Source organism: Colletotrichum godetiae, assembly GCF_030913485.1.
Source record: "Colletotrichum godetiae strain CBS 193.32 chromosome Unknown BDP55scaffold_38, whole genome shotgun sequence".
NCBI lineage: Eukaryota > Fungi > Ascomycota > Sordariomycetes > Glomerellales > Glomerellaceae > Colletotrichum > Colletotrichum godetiae.
This window is the reverse complement of record NW_026851286.1, coordinates 330,676-347,672: the sequence shown is the minus strand read 5'-3', so window position 1 is coordinate 347,672 and position 16,997 is coordinate 330,676. Positions and strand designations below refer to the sequence as shown.

General features: G+C 53.6%; 5 protein-coding genes across 5 annotated transcripts; 2 read left to right on the top strand and 3 right to left on the bottom strand.

Annotated features, from left to right (window-relative positions):
* The first annotated feature begins 627 nt into the window (after nucleotides 1-627).
* BDP55DRAFT_251620 (uncharacterized protein) lies at nucleotides 628-2,827 on the top strand. The gene has a single exon (XM_060566279.1). The coding sequence runs from the start codon at nucleotides 830-832 to the stop codon at nucleotides 2,702-2,704; it is 1,875 nt and encodes a 624-aa protein (XP_060426476.1). The 5' UTR covers nucleotides 628-829; the 3' UTR covers nucleotides 2,705-2,827.
* A 428-nt stretch (nucleotides 2,828-3,255) lies between these two features.
* Nucleotides 3,256-4,669, bottom strand: BDP55DRAFT_251618 (uncharacterized protein). The gene is made up of 4 exons (XM_060566278.1): nucleotides 4,549-4,669; nucleotides 4,131-4,491; nucleotides 3,946-4,014; nucleotides 3,256-3,815 (listed from the first exon to the last, which is right to left on the bottom strand). The coding sequence occupies exons 2-4, from the start codon at nucleotides 4,389-4,391 to the stop codon at nucleotides 3,399-3,401; spliced, it is 747 nt and encodes a 248-aa protein (XP_060426475.1). The 5' UTR covers nucleotides 4,392-4,491; nucleotides 4,549-4,669; the 3' UTR covers nucleotides 3,256-3,398.
* A 5,372-nt stretch (nucleotides 4,670-10,041) lies between these two features.
* Nucleotides 10,042-13,132, top strand: BDP55DRAFT_750573 (uncharacterized protein; the record flags this gene model as incomplete). Its single annotated transcript, XM_060580617.1, has 4 exons — nucleotides 10,042-10,153; nucleotides 10,215-12,480; nucleotides 12,536-12,803; nucleotides 12,872-13,132. 4 exons carry the CDS (start codon nucleotides 10,042-10,044, stop codon nucleotides 13,130-13,132), a joined length of 2,907 nt encoding a protein of 968 aa, XP_060426474.1.
* A 772-nt stretch (nucleotides 13,133-13,904) lies between these two features.
* BDP55DRAFT_673226 (ribosomal protein L24) lies at nucleotides 13,905-14,717 on the bottom strand. Its single transcript, XM_060575583.1, is given in 4 exon segments — nucleotides 13,905-14,054; nucleotides 14,070-14,359; nucleotides 14,425-14,537; nucleotides 14,606-14,717. The coding sequence occupies 3 exon segments, from the start codon at nucleotides 14,622-14,624 to the stop codon at nucleotides 14,081-14,083; spliced, it is 411 nt and encodes a 136-aa protein (XP_060426473.1). The 5' UTR covers nucleotides 14,625-14,717; the 3' UTR covers nucleotides 13,905-14,054; nucleotides 14,070-14,080.
* A 740-nt stretch (nucleotides 14,718-15,457) lies between these two features.
* BDP55DRAFT_251429 (cytochrome c oxidase assembly protein CtaG/Cox11) lies at nucleotides 15,458-16,865 on the bottom strand. Its single transcript, XM_060566277.1, has 4 exons — nucleotides 16,464-16,865; nucleotides 16,330-16,399; nucleotides 15,787-16,240; nucleotides 15,458-15,693 (listed from the first exon to the last, which is right to left on the bottom strand). The coding sequence occupies exons 1-4, from the start codon at nucleotides 16,709-16,711 to the stop codon at nucleotides 15,635-15,637; spliced, it is 831 nt and encodes a 276-aa protein (XP_060426472.1). The 5' UTR covers nucleotides 16,712-16,865; the 3' UTR covers nucleotides 15,458-15,634.
* Nucleotides 16,866-16,997: the final 132 nt, after the last annotated feature.

Sequence of the window (16,997 nt, the reverse complement as noted above, 5' to 3'; positions counted from 1 at the left end):
AAAGGAAGATATAGCATGAAAGTAGGCGTTATGTTAATGAAGCATCGTGATGAGAATGTTTAAAGTGGTAATAGGCAGACGAATGGAAGAGCTCAATTGAGGCAGTGTGGCCCCACCACAAGCTCCAGCCACTGCTATGTTATCGCTATCAGATACCAGCACCTTATCTTATCGGCCACCTACATTTGGATCCTTGCTTCACGTAAAGTTACGCGTTCAGAAATTCCAGGGGGATCGGAGGGTGGGATGACGGGATGTCATTTTGTACGGCATGTTGGTTGGCTGACACCTGCCGTGCTGCGGTTGCCTTCAGGTTCCCCCTTGCTGTGCCTTATGCCGTGTGCCGACCGTGTCTTCGTCAGCTCCCCAATCCCGAGAGAGATAGGAAAGAGAAAAAAAAAGGGATGAAGGAGGAGGTGCAGTGAATTGACGACGAACCATCCAACTACGATCGTAGCGTGTCCTCACTTTTCGCCTCTCACACGGGCAGCTCCCTGGTCCTTTCTGGCAGCTAAACTTTTCCGCCTTTCGCTTAGGGTCAATTTCTCTTCTTCAAACGCCTTTTTTACTTTCCTTTTCTTATCGTAGCTTCGATCAATTTGACCTCCATTCTCTCATTTATCAAGCCAGGTGTCTGTTCTTCGGCTTGGCTTGGTGTTGGAGCTCCCTATCCACATGTCCTACCCTTGAGCTTGACCACCGCGAATCGACTCGACTCGACTCCATCGACCCACGATAACCTCAATCGATCTATCCCACTCGGCGTACGGCCCCTCCAAGGCCCCGAACTCCCGAATCTTCATCGTCGGCTACACCTAGCTCGCCCATCATGCCTAAGCAACACATGATATTTGGGAGGCCCCTCCCCCGCATTGGCACGAGACGCATTTCCCTCCTCCTCGTCAGCATCTCCATCTTTGCCGTCTTCTCCCTCATCTTCACACTCCCGAGCGCCATCCCTGCCGGCCCGAGTCTATCAAAGTACACCGATCATAAGTTCTCGATACCCTCAGCTCTGAAGAACCCATTCGGCGCCTCGAGCAGACTGAACCCCTTCAAGTCACCCTCACACCCGCCCCCACGTCAACAAAATGACACGTACGGCGAGTCTTCTTGGTGGGCGGACTGGAAGTGGCTCTCTGTGCCCTTCTCTTCCTCATTGACCCTCGACGAGGAGCGCTCCCTGCTGCCTCCCCTCAAACCTCGCCCGGCCATCTACTGCTACTACGATACCACCATCAAGAAGGACGCCGCAAGCAAAGATGCCGAGAGCGAGCTTCTCCTCCTCTGGCGCCGCGCATGGTGGGCCCGCGGCTTCAAGCCCATCATCCTCAGTGCCGCTGAGGCCATGAAGAACCCACTCTACGACGAGCTCCAGCGCAAGGAGATGGACGCCGATCTCAAGACCGACCTAATGCGCTGGCTGGCCTGGGATAACATGCGCGGCGGCTTACTCGCCTACCACACCACCCTGCCCATGGGCTCTCACGAGGATCCCCTCCTCTCGTACCTCCGCCGCGGCGAGTACCCAGAGCTTACCCGCTGGAACAACTTGGACAACGGTCTCTTTGCCGGCGGCGAGAAGGAGGTCACAAACGCCATCAAGGCTACCATGGCCAGCTCCAAGCTCAAGGAGACCAAGGACTTCGTCGCTGCCGCGACCGAGGATACCTTCAAGATCGACAACTACCCCAAGGCCATTGCCTACTACGACGTTACGGTCATCCAGGACAAGTACCCCAAGGTCGGCGAGGCTATCGCCGCAGACCGTGCTGGCGGCCTCAAGGCCCTCAAGAACCTCATCAACGGCCACCTGCACACAACCTGGCAGAACGTCTTCTCAGACGGCATCGCCGTCCTCAAGCCTCTGCCGCAGCACATGACGAACCTCATCAAGGACGCCTGGGACCTCGCCGGCGACCTCTCCATGTGCCCCGACTCCCCCATGCCCTCCTCTTGCCCGCCCAATAATCCCAAGTGCAAGCCTTGCGTCCCCGCGCAGCCCATGCACGTCTCGACCCCTCCTCGCTACCGCAACACCTCAACCCTCTACACCATCGGCACCGTGCCGCACCCCTACACCACCGCCCTCCTCTCCAACCTCCAGGACTCTATCGAAATCCCATGGCTCCGCCGCAAATCCGAGCGCGACGCCTGGCTCGGCGCCGTAACCACAGAGCTCCTCGGCGTTGGCATCGGCAGCGCCCCGCGCGTCCTCAAGTTCAAGGAGGCCGTCGCCGGCGAGTTCGCGACCGCCCACTCCCTCTGGCTCACGGCCGAAAAAGACCTCCCCAAGGACCTCGACTGGCACTTTGGATTCGCCATCCCCCACAACGCCACGGACGGGACCTCGCAGACCCCCGTCCCCGGCCCCGAGCGCCGCCCGCAGCCCAAGCACGACCCGGCTGACGGACCCATCCCGACCGCCGAAGAGCTCGACAAGGAGGCGCCCTTGCTGAAGAGGGCCCGCGACATGGGCAAGACCAAGGACGCGCGCGAGCTCTCTATCCGCGGGGCCGTTGAGGCGTGGAACCTGGCTGATACCGAGTCGTGGAAGTTTGCGCGGGCGTTCCTGGCTCGTCGTATCGTTGAGCGCAAGGACTGGGAGGAGAATGAGAGCCAGTACGTCGGCGGCGTTGGTACTGAGAAGGGACGCCGTACGAGTTGGGGTGATCGCTGGGTGGATAAGGATAAGAAGCAGTAAAAGGTGATCTTTCACAGGAAGATTCAAAAACGGCAGCACAAAACAAAAGCGGCGGTTTTACATGAGGAAAGTGCTACTTGGGATTGTTGTAGTATGAACGTCGTGGGAATCGGCATGTGACACTATGTATGACTGTATCGCGGTGTACTTGTTCTTTTTACGGATTGTACGGGTCTGGTATGGGGCATCTGGAGTTTTGAGAGAATTATCTTCGTTCCCGTGTAGAGTCCCGAATCAAAGAAATTTTCAACCCCTAGATTTCAAGAAGACGGGACCAAGAAAGTGAGGAAGTTTGCTTCGACAGTCGTGGCATTTGCGGTGATTGAGACACTTGATTGTGGGTTTAATGATGTATGATGGCTGCCTCTCATGTCTTCTAACATAACCCTCTGTTTCTAGTGTCATCATTTCATTTTCTACGATCCTCGACTCGACCACCTCATCTCATCTTAAGGCTCTATTCGAACCTCGTACTTGCAGTCAGAAGAAAAAGCGAGATGTTGAATTTCGCATGAATAAAGTAGAAAGAAAAAAAAAACGCAAGAGAACAAGAGTGCGAAGAAGACAAGTTGAGTTGTCCCTCTTACACGTCACGGGCCAAAGTCACAGCCGCCCCCTCCCATCACCGTTTTGATTTTCAGAAACAGGCATAGATGGATAGGAATGCAAAAGAGAACATTTGAGCCCAGACCCTTTACGCAGCGCGCGTGTCGCCGCCAAGCTCGCCTCCCAACTCCCTGGCACTAGCGCCATTGCGACCGGCCTTTGAGCCGTTGACGCCGTTCTTGGCCGTCTGGTGCTGGGCTTCGTTACTGTTGCTGCCGGTAGTAGCCTCGGTGTAGCTCCTCAGCGCGGAGCGGGCTGCCTCGACGACGCTCTCGGCGGCCTTGAGGGCATCTCTCAGCGCCTGGGCCGTGGGGTCGTCGTTCTCAGAGCGTGCCCCCGAGTCGCGCTCCTCGAGGAGCTCGCGGATGTGGCCGTTGAGCCAGAGACCCTCGAGCTTGTCGCGGGCCATGTCGCGTGCGCCGCCGATCGTGCCACGGCACGAGGGGGTACCGCAGAAGCAGTCAAACGGCTGGGCCATGTGCCATTCCGTGGAGGGGTAGAAGAACTGGGTGGTACATAGACGTCAGCGCGTGCTTTTCCCGATTTCGATTTCCTCCCTTTCCAAGCCTCAAAAGGCGATAAACCCCCCTGGACCACGGTTGCCCAGGGTCAATGGGTGAAATGTGACAACTCACAGTTAGTTCATCGCCAGGCTGAAGTCCTTTCGGGCCAGCCAGGACATTAAAGTTGCCTGTGTCAAAAATCTATAAATAGCACCTGTCAATCTCACATCTCCCGGGATGTCCCTGTCCCCGACCCCGGGTAGGTTCTGGGGGATCTTGGAAGTAGACATTTGTGCTTGTCTGGTGGCATTACTAACAAGAGATGGTTCGCATGAGTGGTTAATGTACAGCAGGTCACTGTTGAGGTTCAAGTGCTTGGCCTTGCCGCACTGAACGGTGGCATATGTCGGCTCGTCGGCCAGGTCGCATGGCGGGAAGGACATCTTTGCGTAAACGGCAAAGGGCGGCAGAGAGACCTTGGAGAAGCTCTTGGTGAGGAACTCTGTCTCGCTCGCCTTGATGACATCCTGGACGTCCGGGTGGGACGGCTGGGTCCAATGGGGCGTAAGTGGTGCCATTGTGAGAACTTCGGGTCGAGGTTGGCGATGTCGCGGTCGTAGTCGTAGTCGTAGTCGTCGTCTCGTCTAGATACTGGACAGGGTGTGGTTGGACTTGTTCCTTTACGCTGGGTCAGCTTGCTGTCACATGTTGAAAGCCGAAGGGAGTTAGACTAACGTGGGGTGTAGGATCCGAATTGTGGGAATTGAACAGGAAATGAGAAAGGATCACTCGTTAGAGTTGATGTGTGGTACAGATATTACAGGCAAAAAAGAGGTTTGGTATTTGGGAAGTATGGGGGGAAGGACGAGTGAGAGGTGACGAGAGGTTAGAGAAGAGAGAGGCCAAAGTTCAGGCCGAAGTAACCGTATGGAATACCCTCACCTCTTGTACAAGAGGAGGGGTAAACCATCTGACACCAACATGTGCCGAGCTGTTCCACGGATGTCCTAGGTTGTCCAAGATTGTCCAAGGTGTCACAGGCAGCTAGCTGTCTTGCCGCTGTAGCCAGTTAGGAAGCTCAATTGTCTTGGATCGCACATATTGTCGCCCGCCTCACATGCATTTCCTTTTGTGCATTCCAATTGCGGGGGACTGTCGTTCCGCAAATGCTTCTGCAGGCAAGTGTTGCGGGGCAATGGATGGATGATGAGAGAAGCCAATTCAGCAAGTGCATATTCGTAGGTAACACTTGTGAAATCCCGTCCAAACAATGCAGGCCGTCCCCGGCGCCCGTCCGGTTGCTGCGGTAAAATAGAGGCTCATCCACCGCCTGGCCAATGGCTGGAGCTCCGCCGACGAATCCGGTCAAAGACGGTCTCTCCTGAGCCCCTGGCGATGCAGAAAGAGTACGAAATACATGGATCGGCTAGTCTATGACTAGTCTAGCTGCAAGTCATGATACAGGGCCGGTACGGGGTGGCTTGGAGGTCGGGGGTTCACCGTTCGTCTCTCCCTCTCAACTCTGCATAGGTGGTGAGGTTGAGGGTGCTCGGAGTACCCCTCATTTGCGCGTCTCTGCCCCTCTTTTGACAGACGGTCGACGGCTTTCTGGCGTGGACAAAGCCCAAGCTCTGGCACCCTAGGATTCTTCGAAAGGGTTCCAGTGTGGGGGTTTGGGGGGGTTTGGGGGGGGGGGGGGGGGGTTTCGTTCCGGCTTGCCACAGCCGGCCCAGCCCCTATTATTCTCCTCCTTGTTCCTCGGTGCTTTCGCCCGATGACCGAGGCTGAGGCGTGGGTATCGTTGATGATGACTCTGGGGGTGCGTAATGCGGCGTTCCTCACGCTCTACACTAGAAATCAGTAAAGATATGGATACATACCTATACCCATACATTTGCTGTTCTGGGACCGGGGAATGTTGAACCCAACTCGCTGTAAAACTTAACCGTAGCATCTTCGTTGGTAGAGACCTGGGCTGTTTTTGACTTTGTCTGACCGTTGATGTCACTCCCGCATGTCCGTTCGTTTACGTCAGTCTTTCGGTCTTGGGTGTCTCTGGTTCACCATCAACAAGGCAAGGTTGAGAGTGTCCAATGTTGTCCGGTCGACGTTGTGTTCACGTCGGTTGAAAAGCTCCGGACGAGCAGTTCGGCGATGGAAGGAGCGCTTCTTGATCTCGGTCTAAGCTCCCGCAACTTTCTCGAGGCTGCTGGCGAGGTTGTCCTCAATTCCTCTGGTGATGCTCTGTGGCTGCGACTTTGTCAGCAATCTCCATGAATAAATGGCCCAACTCAGGGATTAAACGCCAAACACATGCGACGGTTGCAAACGTCCATTGCTCGGGCCGCCCTGACATCCCGCGCTCGCATGCCTCAATGGCACGGCCGCTTATTGTTGATCAGCCACAATCATCAGACTGCAGCTTGTTTCCCCCCTAATTGGGCTGATGTCATACGGAAGGAGAGTTCTTCTTGTGCCACATTTCAGATGGTGTGATCGGTTCGGAGGCTTCCGTCGGATATTCCACATTCCTGAAAATGCACAGAAATGAAGGCAGGACGTGACAGCCATGGTCGGGAGGCCTGCGACGCTCACGGGCGGCCTGTGGCCGGGCCTAGCTACCGGAACGGGGCCGCGGGTTGTGGCTCTCGGACCAACTTCCGGATGCAAGACCCGCCGCATCGGTTCAGGTCCTACTGCAGCAAGGGACACGCGATATTCCACCCTTTGCCTTACACTACACAACCCCAGACGAGTCTCGAACAATGGGTGGCCCCGGTCAACTTTTCGCTTTCTCGAGATCTCAGGCTGAGTGAGCCCATGTCTTCATGTTGAGGCAGTTGTCATCCTTTCCACGGGCCGCTCAGTCCCAGCTAGGATCCCTGTCACCGTTTTCCACGACCCTGTCGTTTCAGGACGCAAAAGCTTGGTGACAAGCTCCAGTCGAGGGGCAGCAATGGCGACCAAGAAAGCTCAGTGTTGCGGGAAACAACCTGTCAAAGCCGTACAATCCTGACCAATTTCCGGAACTGCCCTCCGTCCTTCGAGACCTTCCCTGTCGAAGCCCAATGTGCGAGGACCCCGCACAAGTCGATCTGCCGCTCACCGAACGAACCCAACCAACCTTGACGGCTAGGCCGGGACGTTTGGCTTCGATGCCCTTGTTGAACAGAAATTTTGCCAATCTGCTTGTTGCTGGCGATAGGATGACCACGGAGATAGCACACACATAGCCTCTGTACGCGACAACACTCACGCCGACACGCCACCCGAACTGCCCTGTATGTCTTGTGTCCTGCTATCTCCCAATATTTGGTCTCGTGTTTTGTCATCATCGTCAGCTGGACGGGCCAAGCAGGGTCTGTATCCCTGCCCCTGCCCATGATTTTCCGTGATATTTCCCTGGTATATAAAAAGAAAGTGTGACAGAGGAGAGCCTGTGCGCCATCGGTAGACTTCAGGACGGGCCTGCCATATCGGCAGAACACTGAGGGGCTTCCTGGGAGGCGCCCGTTGCCGCCGCCCGTCGATGCGCGTTCTGCTCGTTCTTCCTTCCGTTGATCAAACTATCAAGGGGTTTCATTGCTGAAAGCCACGTGCTCCTCCTTCGGCAAACACTCCTATAGGAGAACCAAGAGCACGCACTCATGTCCCTGTCTTTGAGTCACCTGGTAGGTCCTCGAATGAGCCTATGTGCTCCGCAGCCAATCCCTCCCGCCGCTCGAGCGTCTTTGGCTGATGAGGGTGGGGTGGGGTGCCATAGCAAGGCGAGGCAGGCCCCGAAGGAAGCTTTTAAAAACATGTAAATTGTCGGGTGTCCGTCTGTTTTCTTGAGTCTCTTCCAGCTCGTTTTCTGAGATTATGATCATTCAGATTTTATCTCTCTGAATCGCCGCCGGTCCATCTCTTATTCAACTTCTTTGCCTCGTTTGGCCAGCTGTACTTGATCTAGTACACGTTAGCAGTCTGCCAACAGAACGATTTGATCAGGAATTCTTAGCACGAGGATTGTGCCGTTGTGTCCAGCAAATCGACAGGAAGATGCAATCGACCTTGGCCTTTTCTCTCCTGGAAGAGAATAACAAGCCGCATCCCAAACCTCAGCCTGACCCTCCAGTCCCTGTCCCCGATAACCCAGATGACCGGCGGCGATCCTGAAGCTGGACCAACACCCGAACTTTGGACATCAAGAGCGTATATTCGAAAACCTTCACTCGCGTGGTGATCAGCTTCTATCTCAATGTTTTGGTAGACGACAACAGTTGTCCTTCATCGCCGAGGAGTTCGAGCAGCAATGCATGCCTAGGAGCCGAGAAGGCTCGGAACGGTTACGTCGTAATTCCACGGTACAGACAGTCTCGTAAATGTGTATCAGGACTCTGGTTCGAGGGCCACTCGCATCGCAAGCTTTTCCCTCCTCTGTCGAGAGGTCGTGATGTGCGCCCATAAGGAGTTTTAGCGGTGGGCATCGAGCTCGCTATAGCATTGCCAAGCTATATTCAGATGCCTCAGATTGGGAAGAATGTCGACAGGCTTGTTGGGTGTCAACGGAGGCTCTGCGACCATTTCTTTGGAATGGAGGTTTGACGGAATTCGTGGGCCTCGGAAGTGTCGAAGCTTGGCTTCTCCTGCCACGTTGAGGTGCGGTTCAATATTGTAAAGCTTCAATGGACCCGGAGTAGTATTTCTTTTTTGCTGGATATTTAAAGGAACGACGTTCAGGGTTAATGGATCAAATGAGTCGGGAGAATGGGGAAGGTGGTAGGAGAAAACACGAAGGTACCTTGCCTTAGGCTTTCACACATGACAGAAATCGAGAAGGACAGTGCTGTGTCCCAAAGCAACGTTGTGATATCATGGTACTTGTTACTTCCTCGCATCCACAACTTTTTACGATACATGAAGCTTCATGGGAATCATTTCCCCATCGATTCACACTGCTGAGAACTCGCCTTTGACTTGGACTTGCAGTCAGCTTACCTGGCACACTAAAGAGCAACAAAGGATATTCAACTAGTGAGACGGAAAGTAAGGTAGGTTTTTGAGACCACGATAAGGGAATGATGGTAAGAGATTCAGGATAGAATAGGTGAGTAAAGAATGAAAGATATTGGTGGTGTAGGATTGCTGTCCTCAAAGTGAGAAGAAGGCATCGCTTATGGCTTTCTTACCTCATGGGATAGGATATGACGACCTTTCTTATAGAAACTCTCATCGGTTGCTTCTCGTGGCCTGTATTGTATCATATTGAATTGGCGTGGCATGTGTATTGTTTCTCTGAAAGAGCATTATCCAGTCTCACATACTGAGGGACGAGTAGAATTATTGGTCTCGAAGTTTGTGGTTCTTTCACTGGAAGTATTATCATCTCTGGAGAAAAGTCCTTCCTCAAATATTTTTCGATGAGAGGCAAGTTGTGTTGCACCTTCCCTCACACCGCTACCTACCTGAGCGACCGCCTTCCTTCCGACTCATTGCCCCCGGAGGACCGGCACCTTGCCTCGCACTTGCCTATCGAGACTTTCTTCACACCTTCCGTCAAATTAACCGACCCATCCAACCCAAGGCCCTTCTTTCTTTCCAACACTTCACTTGAAGTCTCTTTTCTTCCCCCCACAACATCACTCGGTCGATCCTCAATCCTCCCACCGTCAAACCACACAATCCAAGCTCACCATCGCCAACCCAGCTTCACTTTGCTTTGGTGTCCAACTTTTGGAACTCTACCGACTCACCTCCAGCACCAACTCCTCGTGCAGCACTCATTCCTGCAGGGTTGGTCTTGTTGAAATCGCCTAGCAGATTCTTATATTGCATATCAGCCCTCACCAAGCTTGTCGACCTGCTATTTCGCCTCGGTGACTCTGGTAAGTGCTTTTGTTCACAACACTGTTTCTGTTCTTGGTTTTGGTTTTGGTCGACTTCCCTTTCCGAGTCTCCCACTGCCCAGGCGAGCGACTTTGACGCAAGTTTGAACTGCTTCACCACTGCCGACTAGTCACTCTTCGAGTGCTGTCAACCGCCGCCTTGAGCAGCGACTGACACGGCATTCTTGAATTTTGGGATCAGCCTTTACGGGGAGCCGCGCAGTGCCAAATAATTTTCTTACATCCGGCTACATCATTTTCTGCATTCCATCGGCATCAGGCTAACTGTACCTCAATAGTGAACGACCCGCACTTGCTCCAAGCTCCCAGTCTGCTTGATATGCTCGTGGAGACCCTTCCAATGGAATCGACTCATTACAGCATCAGCCAGCTCTTGGCCATCCGTGGCACCAAGCTGCAATACTTGCTCGAGCAGAAATTGCTTGAGAATGCCAAAGAGAATCCCATCCTGAGTATGCCCATCCTCCCCTTTCTGGTCTTTCAGGCCTATGACAGTGCTAACCTTTTTCACAGCAGGCATCATTCGTCACAAGCGACCCTTTGTCCCCCAGAGAGCTCCTCTAGTTTCTCGTGCCAACATGGAAGTCAGACAGTCCTCTTCTGGAGACTCGGAGTTTCAAGCACCGGCTAAGCTTCAGGCACCTCAAGTCCTTGCTCCCCTCCACGACAAACCTGTTCGTACCCTTCGTCATATCACTGCAGACGTCAGTCAGCTTGATGGACACTCTGGTCCACAGCTCGATGGACAAGATGCCGAACCCGAACATCAGCCCGAGTTGCCTTCTCAGCGATCTGTCCTCCCTGATCAGAAGCGTAAGGGGTTTGAGCAATTCTACGAAGCTGTCCGATCTCCCACCCACGTCCGCGTCACTGCTGGAGGCAGAATCGTCCCCAATACCCTCGATGCCTCCCACTCTTCTCCGACTGGAAAGAGCATCAGAGAGAGAACCAACATCGACATCAATGGCGTACAGTCTCCCATGGGACAAGCCTTCAACGGCCAGTTCATGCCAGGGACCCCGCTGATGGGCCCTATTCATTCTGCCATGCAATCTACCTTCCCAATGATGGCACCAGGCCCGAACCCCATGGTTTCTTTCGGTGGATTTGCGATGCCCCCTTTCGGCGTTCCCCAGGCTCCAACACAAGCACAGTTTGCCCCTCTGAATAGCGGCATGATTGCTGTCGGTAATTCGAATGAGAAGAAGGATCCGAATAGTGGCGTCATCCCTAACACTGGAGCTATGCCCATGCCTCCATTTGGTGGACAATGGTTCCTGCCACCTCATCCAATGATGCCCATGGGCATGCAATACACTGGTGGTCCAACGTACCCTGGTGCTCCAATGATGCCGATGGGGTTTGGTCCAGTGGGTCAGCCGATGGGCCAGCCCATGATGTACCAGCAACCTCCTCAGTCTATGCCTACGGCTGGCGCCAGACCCTTCACACCGAATGTGCCAGCCGAGAGCTGCCCAGTTTCATCGATTCGGCCTAGCATCATCACCAAGAACCAGCTTGCAGGCCTGAGATCTAGCCTCAAGAAAGCAGAGGCTCAGTTGGCTTACAATCGCCATCAGATTGACGAGAAGCACATGGAAGAGTACGCTCGTCAGCTCCGTTCCGATATCGAGCACTTTGAGATCAAGCTCAAGGGTGAACTCGCACTCGAGGACAACACTCTTTCTCAACGCAGCGACGCAAAGGACGTTAGCGAGGCCAAGACATCAAAGGAGTCAAAGCCGACCGCTGCCGAGTCTCGAAAGACGCTTATGTCTGTCTCGTCGGGCGATGCAGATATTAAGAACGTCCCAGTCCACAACAGCCGTTCGAATGTGACTGAGGAGCCCAAGAACCCTCGTCATCGTAAGAGGGACAGACTCAAGCTTGCCGTGGACACTTCGGCGGCATCTGCTCCTTACATCAACTCCACCGTGTTCGCGACCATCTCGCCTGTTCCCTTCGACCCGACGGGACAGAATCAGACCAGAGATTCAGACTCACTTCACTTCCGTAAACAATCTACTGGTCTTCCCGTGTCTGCTGCCTTAGCGCCGGTCTTCCAGCCTCGTTCTGACCTTCGCCGTCCTAACGAGAATACTCCTCCAGTCTCAGCTGTGCCCAAGGCAGGAAAAGAGACAGGTGACAAAGTCTTCCATGGTATCCTGCGGAGAAATCAGGAAGCGTCTGATCGTCTTTTCTCAGGTGGCCCTCCGACGCCCGATCTTGACGAGCAGCTCGCCGAGTTGAATCGTGAGAATCCTGTCCTGGGAATGGCGTACCTGGTTGGCCAAGTGCCTTTCGGCATGGACCCTAGTCCTGACATCAGAGATTACGTCTACCACCGTCCTCTCAACCAGGACGAGGAGATGGCCAAGCATCTCTACTGGAGCAATGCCCCTTCGCATCTGCGGGCCAACTTTCCCTTCTTCGATGGCAGGAGCTTCTGGCTGTCGTCGCCTGAGAAGGCGCCTCGTTGCGTCGTCAGCGATGAACGCGTTGCTGGACGGCTCGAAGAGGAGTATCGCCTCGCGATAAAGGGAGACAAGAATCCTTTCGCCGCCTTGGAGAGATTGACCGGCCCAAACATGGAGCAAGCAGTGAAGGATTTGAAGAGAGACACCAAGTCAGACAATGTCACTTCGCCCATGAAGCGTCGCTACAAGTCACGTCCTGTTGCCCACTTCAACAGCCAAGGCCTTCACAAGTCGAAGGACAGCACAATCTCGTCCGACAATGTCGTCAAGTCCGACTCCGAGAAAGCCTACTTCAACTCGTGGTCAGTCTCAATCTTCACCAAACTTCATGCATCATACTTACTAACTTGACAGCAGCGTTCGTACGTGGTCGGAGAAGGTCACTGCATCTGCGACTGCTCTTCCGGGAGCTGTCACTTCAGAGAATGCCCAAGGCTATGTTCCTCAGTATGCTATCGGCCATGCCGCAGCCTCCTTGTCGCCCGCCATCGCCAACGCTGCAAACCAGTCCACCCGATTGTCGCCATCCAAGCTGGATGATAACGGCAAATCGGATACGAGTCAGAGCTTGCTTGTCGCATCAGCTGATGTTCGCGTTGAGAACCAGCCTCCTGGTCTTTCCATCGTGAGTAGCGTCTATTGGGCTGGCAATGGTGGTGAAGCTGATGCAAAATTATAGCGGATCAAGTGAAGCATCTCAGTCGCAACGCCATTGGCATCTACTTACTCTGTTATGACTACGAAAACGCGTTCCAAACACTTGTACGAATTATTTTGAGTGCTATGGCGGCTTCCGATATCAATGCATTGATTTCGAGTATTCGGGACCCGCCGGCGTTATATTCTAAAGAAGTGGTTCTCGATACACAGATTATGCATCTCGTCCTTGTTACTGCACTGTCTCTAGGAAGGTGGAGGATTGAGAGCATGGTTCATGGAGACGGAATTAGTTAGGTTACGTTAGCATTAATGATCCCAGTTTACACATGATCGTGTTCAGCTTGGGCGGACGATGCAACATTATGTGATGTAATGTGTGATGCCGAAGCATTCTTGATATATTGACTGATTGCTAGCTGAGAGAAAAAGCTGAACAGAAGGAGATATTATGTATCTCACCATCAAATCTCCAGCCTCATGCAAAAGCTCAGTGAAAATCTTCGGGCGAGTGGGAGAGGTGGTGATTCCAGTTGGAAAAGCCTCTCCCGGGGGTTTTTCTTCGCCAGTCGTATACCTCGAAAACCATGGACTCAGTGGTTGACGCGGAGATATCCTAGCGGGGATTGTGTGCATAGTCACATAGTAAACTTACCGTTCAAGAACGTTCCATATTTCATGTAGAAGAACTCGTATTCTTGTCAGTCAACAGCAGCAGACAGGTTAGCACGGTCACGGTGTGATGTAGCAATAGTCATCACCGCCTCCGCATAGCGGAAGGGGACGGTGGTGGCTTCGGGAGGACCTCCCATGGAGCATCTCACGGGTTTGAAGACGTGAGGTGGCCATTGAGAAACGAAATTTCTCGATTCCATTTTCTAGAACTTTTTGTTGCCCTTAGCCTTAATTTTCCCTCGCGTTCTTTTTGTTTTCCCTTTCCAGGCGAAAACAGTGAAATGTTTTCGCCATTGCCAAAACGCGTCAAAGGTCCTGTCGTGAAAAACGCCGTCGAAGATGTGGATATCGTTTGTCGTGACCCCCCGCCGCCGCCGTTTTTGTGATGTTGAGTTTGTACCGGTTCCCTTGAACTGCCGCTTTTGGATTTTTGGTCGTCTAGCTCCTCCAACTCGTTATGAGTGAAGACTTGAGAGTGACATCAAGCCCCCGTCACTTGAAGAAGGAGAAGGGGAGTCATGGTTGGTATGACGAATTGAGACCGAGTATTGTGGATTGAGAGAAAAAGATTTAGGCGGTAGCCTTGGACTTGACGCGGAGCTCGCGGCCGACCTTGATGCGCTCAAGGATGGACTCGCGGTCCTTGTCGAGCTTGAGCTTGTTGATGACGACGTTGGAGGGGTGGATGCCGAGGGGGACGGACTGGCCCGAGGTCTTCTCGCGGGTGACGCGCTCGACGTGGATGACGTACTTGAGGCGGTAGACGGAGGTGACCTTGCCCTCGCGGCCCTTGTTGGCGCCACGGACGATGGTGACCTCATCGTCCTTGCGGACGGGGATGGAGCGGACCTTTCGGAGAGTTAGATTACTGATTCTTGCTATGGAAGCATTTCTCTGAGTTGGAGGGAACGTACGTTGTACTTCTCACGGAGCTCCTTGGAGAGAGGGGCGCTCATGATCACACGGCGCTCGCTGGAGGGGGCCTTGAAGTGAGCCGCGCGCGACTTGCGGCGGGAGGCGGAGATGTCTAATTTTCACACATAAAGTCAGCATTCCATCTCAATTGCAATCATGGGCGTCAAGAAGTCTACTCACTCTGGTTAACCTTGGTCATCTTGGCGTTAGTACGAACGGCGTTTGGTTGGAAAGGGAATTCGGTAAGATTAGGCGTCGCTGGGAAAATCAAGAAAGTTCAAAAACACCTCCAACGAAAAAAGGTTTTGGCAAGATGGGGGTGGTGTGGCCGTTGTGGGCTGCAAACTTGGTGATGAGCACGTGACTTAGGTCTGAGGTACAGGCAAATCGCCTGCTGGTCCAAGCTCCTGGTGGAATTGGTGTACCATTGGCCTGGAGAGGAAAAAAGTTCAATGGCCGGACTTGGAGCTCGATCGGCCGAGACCGGGATCCTCTACTGATAAGATAAGGTGAATTTCTGGAGGGCCAAGAGAGGCATCCCTCGTGTTACCTTATGTACAAGGTACTCCGGATTCTGCTGAAGGCAAAGGTAGAGCTGGAATCGCAAAAGAAACTTGCAGCGAAAAGCAAAAGGCAGAGTCAGGCTCGAAGCTTTACGGTTCAGCGAAATTAAGCATGACCAGGAATGAGGGCTATTGACCACTTGAGCTTCCCGCCACTTTGCCTTCAATCGACGACTATAGGGAACAATCTGATAATTGTATTCCAATCCAAGCAAAGAAATGAGCAAGAGGATCTGATTTTCCTCTCACTCCTGGGTGATATCAAGACTTGCCAGTGTGTTTACTACACATAGGTCTTGTTTATTACATAGGTACTTCTGAGCGTGGATATTTTAAATATCTCGCTCTCCAAATTCACTTTGTTACATATTCATAACCAAGAAGGAGGCACTTGTGAAGAACGATCATGGTACGGTATATCTATATGCCGCCTTTGCCACATTCATCAGATTACAATAGCCCTTTCCAACGCCTGGTGGTATACTCTTCCCCTCCCCAATGGGATATACAGTAGTAGTTGAACAAGCTTGACCATCGAGGTCTAGAGGGGTCTTTTATACAAGTTGGAGTTTGAGGTAGAACACGTCGGAGTGGGGAATATGGTACACTGAGCGTGTCGTTCGCGTTTCGTGACAATATGCTCCATCTAGTTGCTGGCAAACGGCGTAGGCGCCTTGAACTTGCCATTGTCGTCATACTTGGCCTCTGTTACGCACCGTCAGCAATCCATCACCTACTCTCCTCCTTCCGCATTGTCTCGAGGAGGATGACAGAAGAGAAGAAGCGAGTGAAACTTACTGAAGAACGTGTAATTCAACGTCACAGTCTCAATACCACGCATATTGACATCGTTCACAATATCCGGATCCAAATAGAAAAACACGGGCATATCCACTGTCTCGCCCGCATTCAACCGCTGCTCCTCAAAGCAGAAACACTGAATCTTGCTGAAATACGGCGCCACCTGGCCCGGCGTGACGCTGTAGGTCGCGACCCCGATGATGTCCTGGTCCGAGTTGTTCGTCGCCGTGTAAAAAGCCAGAGCCGTCTCGCCGGGGAGGACGCGCACCTCGCGCTGCTGCGGGGTGAACTTCCAGGGGAGAATGTCCGAGACGGACGAGTTGAATGTGACGCGGATGCGAGGGGCCGTGGTGACAGGTACCAGGCGCGCGGCGAGGCCGTCTTCGCTGTAGTCTACGTCGGGTCCGTGGGCGCGGACGGGTTGGCCGCCCCAGCCTGTTGTTTGGCAGATCTGTTGAGGGGGTTGATGAGTTAGTTGTCTGCAATGTTTCCCCTCCTCGCATTGAGCGGTTGCTGGGTCGGGAGGTAGAAAGGGCGCACCATCTTGTAGAGAGGGACGGAGCCGTATGACAGGGCAACTGTCCCGAGAATGACACTGAGTGTATAGTACCTGGTCACAAAAGCACCTTAGCCCAAGGTTCCTCTTCAACTCTCGACCCCAATTGCTCTCTTACGCTGTAGTGGCATTCTTGCGTTTATAATGCGCATGGATCTGCTCCATTGACGGCGCGCCGCCAAAGCTGGGCCCGGTCTGCTGCTGCTGCTGCTTCGGTGAAGGCGTCGTCGATGCCGCTCGGCGGCCGGCCGAGGGCGTTCGCAAGCTGCGCGGCGCGGGACGGATGGCGTGTTGGCAGAAGAAGCAGCTCCATTTCTGTGTCGACTGTGACGATGCGCGCCACGGGAGGCGCGGGAGGGCGTTCATGGTCGCGAACAGGGCGAAGGTTGAGGATGAGGGTGAGATTGTTGCCGGGAACGTTGCGCCGAATCGTTCGACGATGTCATGCCATTTCGCATCTCATCGGGATTTGGGGACCGACCTAGCTCTAGCTTGGTGGCATCGGACGGTCACCGAGAGGCCGGGGCGGGCGGGGTGGTTGTTCCGCCCCGGGGCACCAGCTTGCTGGGTTATAGGAGTCTATGCGCTGGGATTATACTCTAATCCCCGCTGAAGAGTTCCTGGCCAACAAGGATAATGCACTTCGATGCCC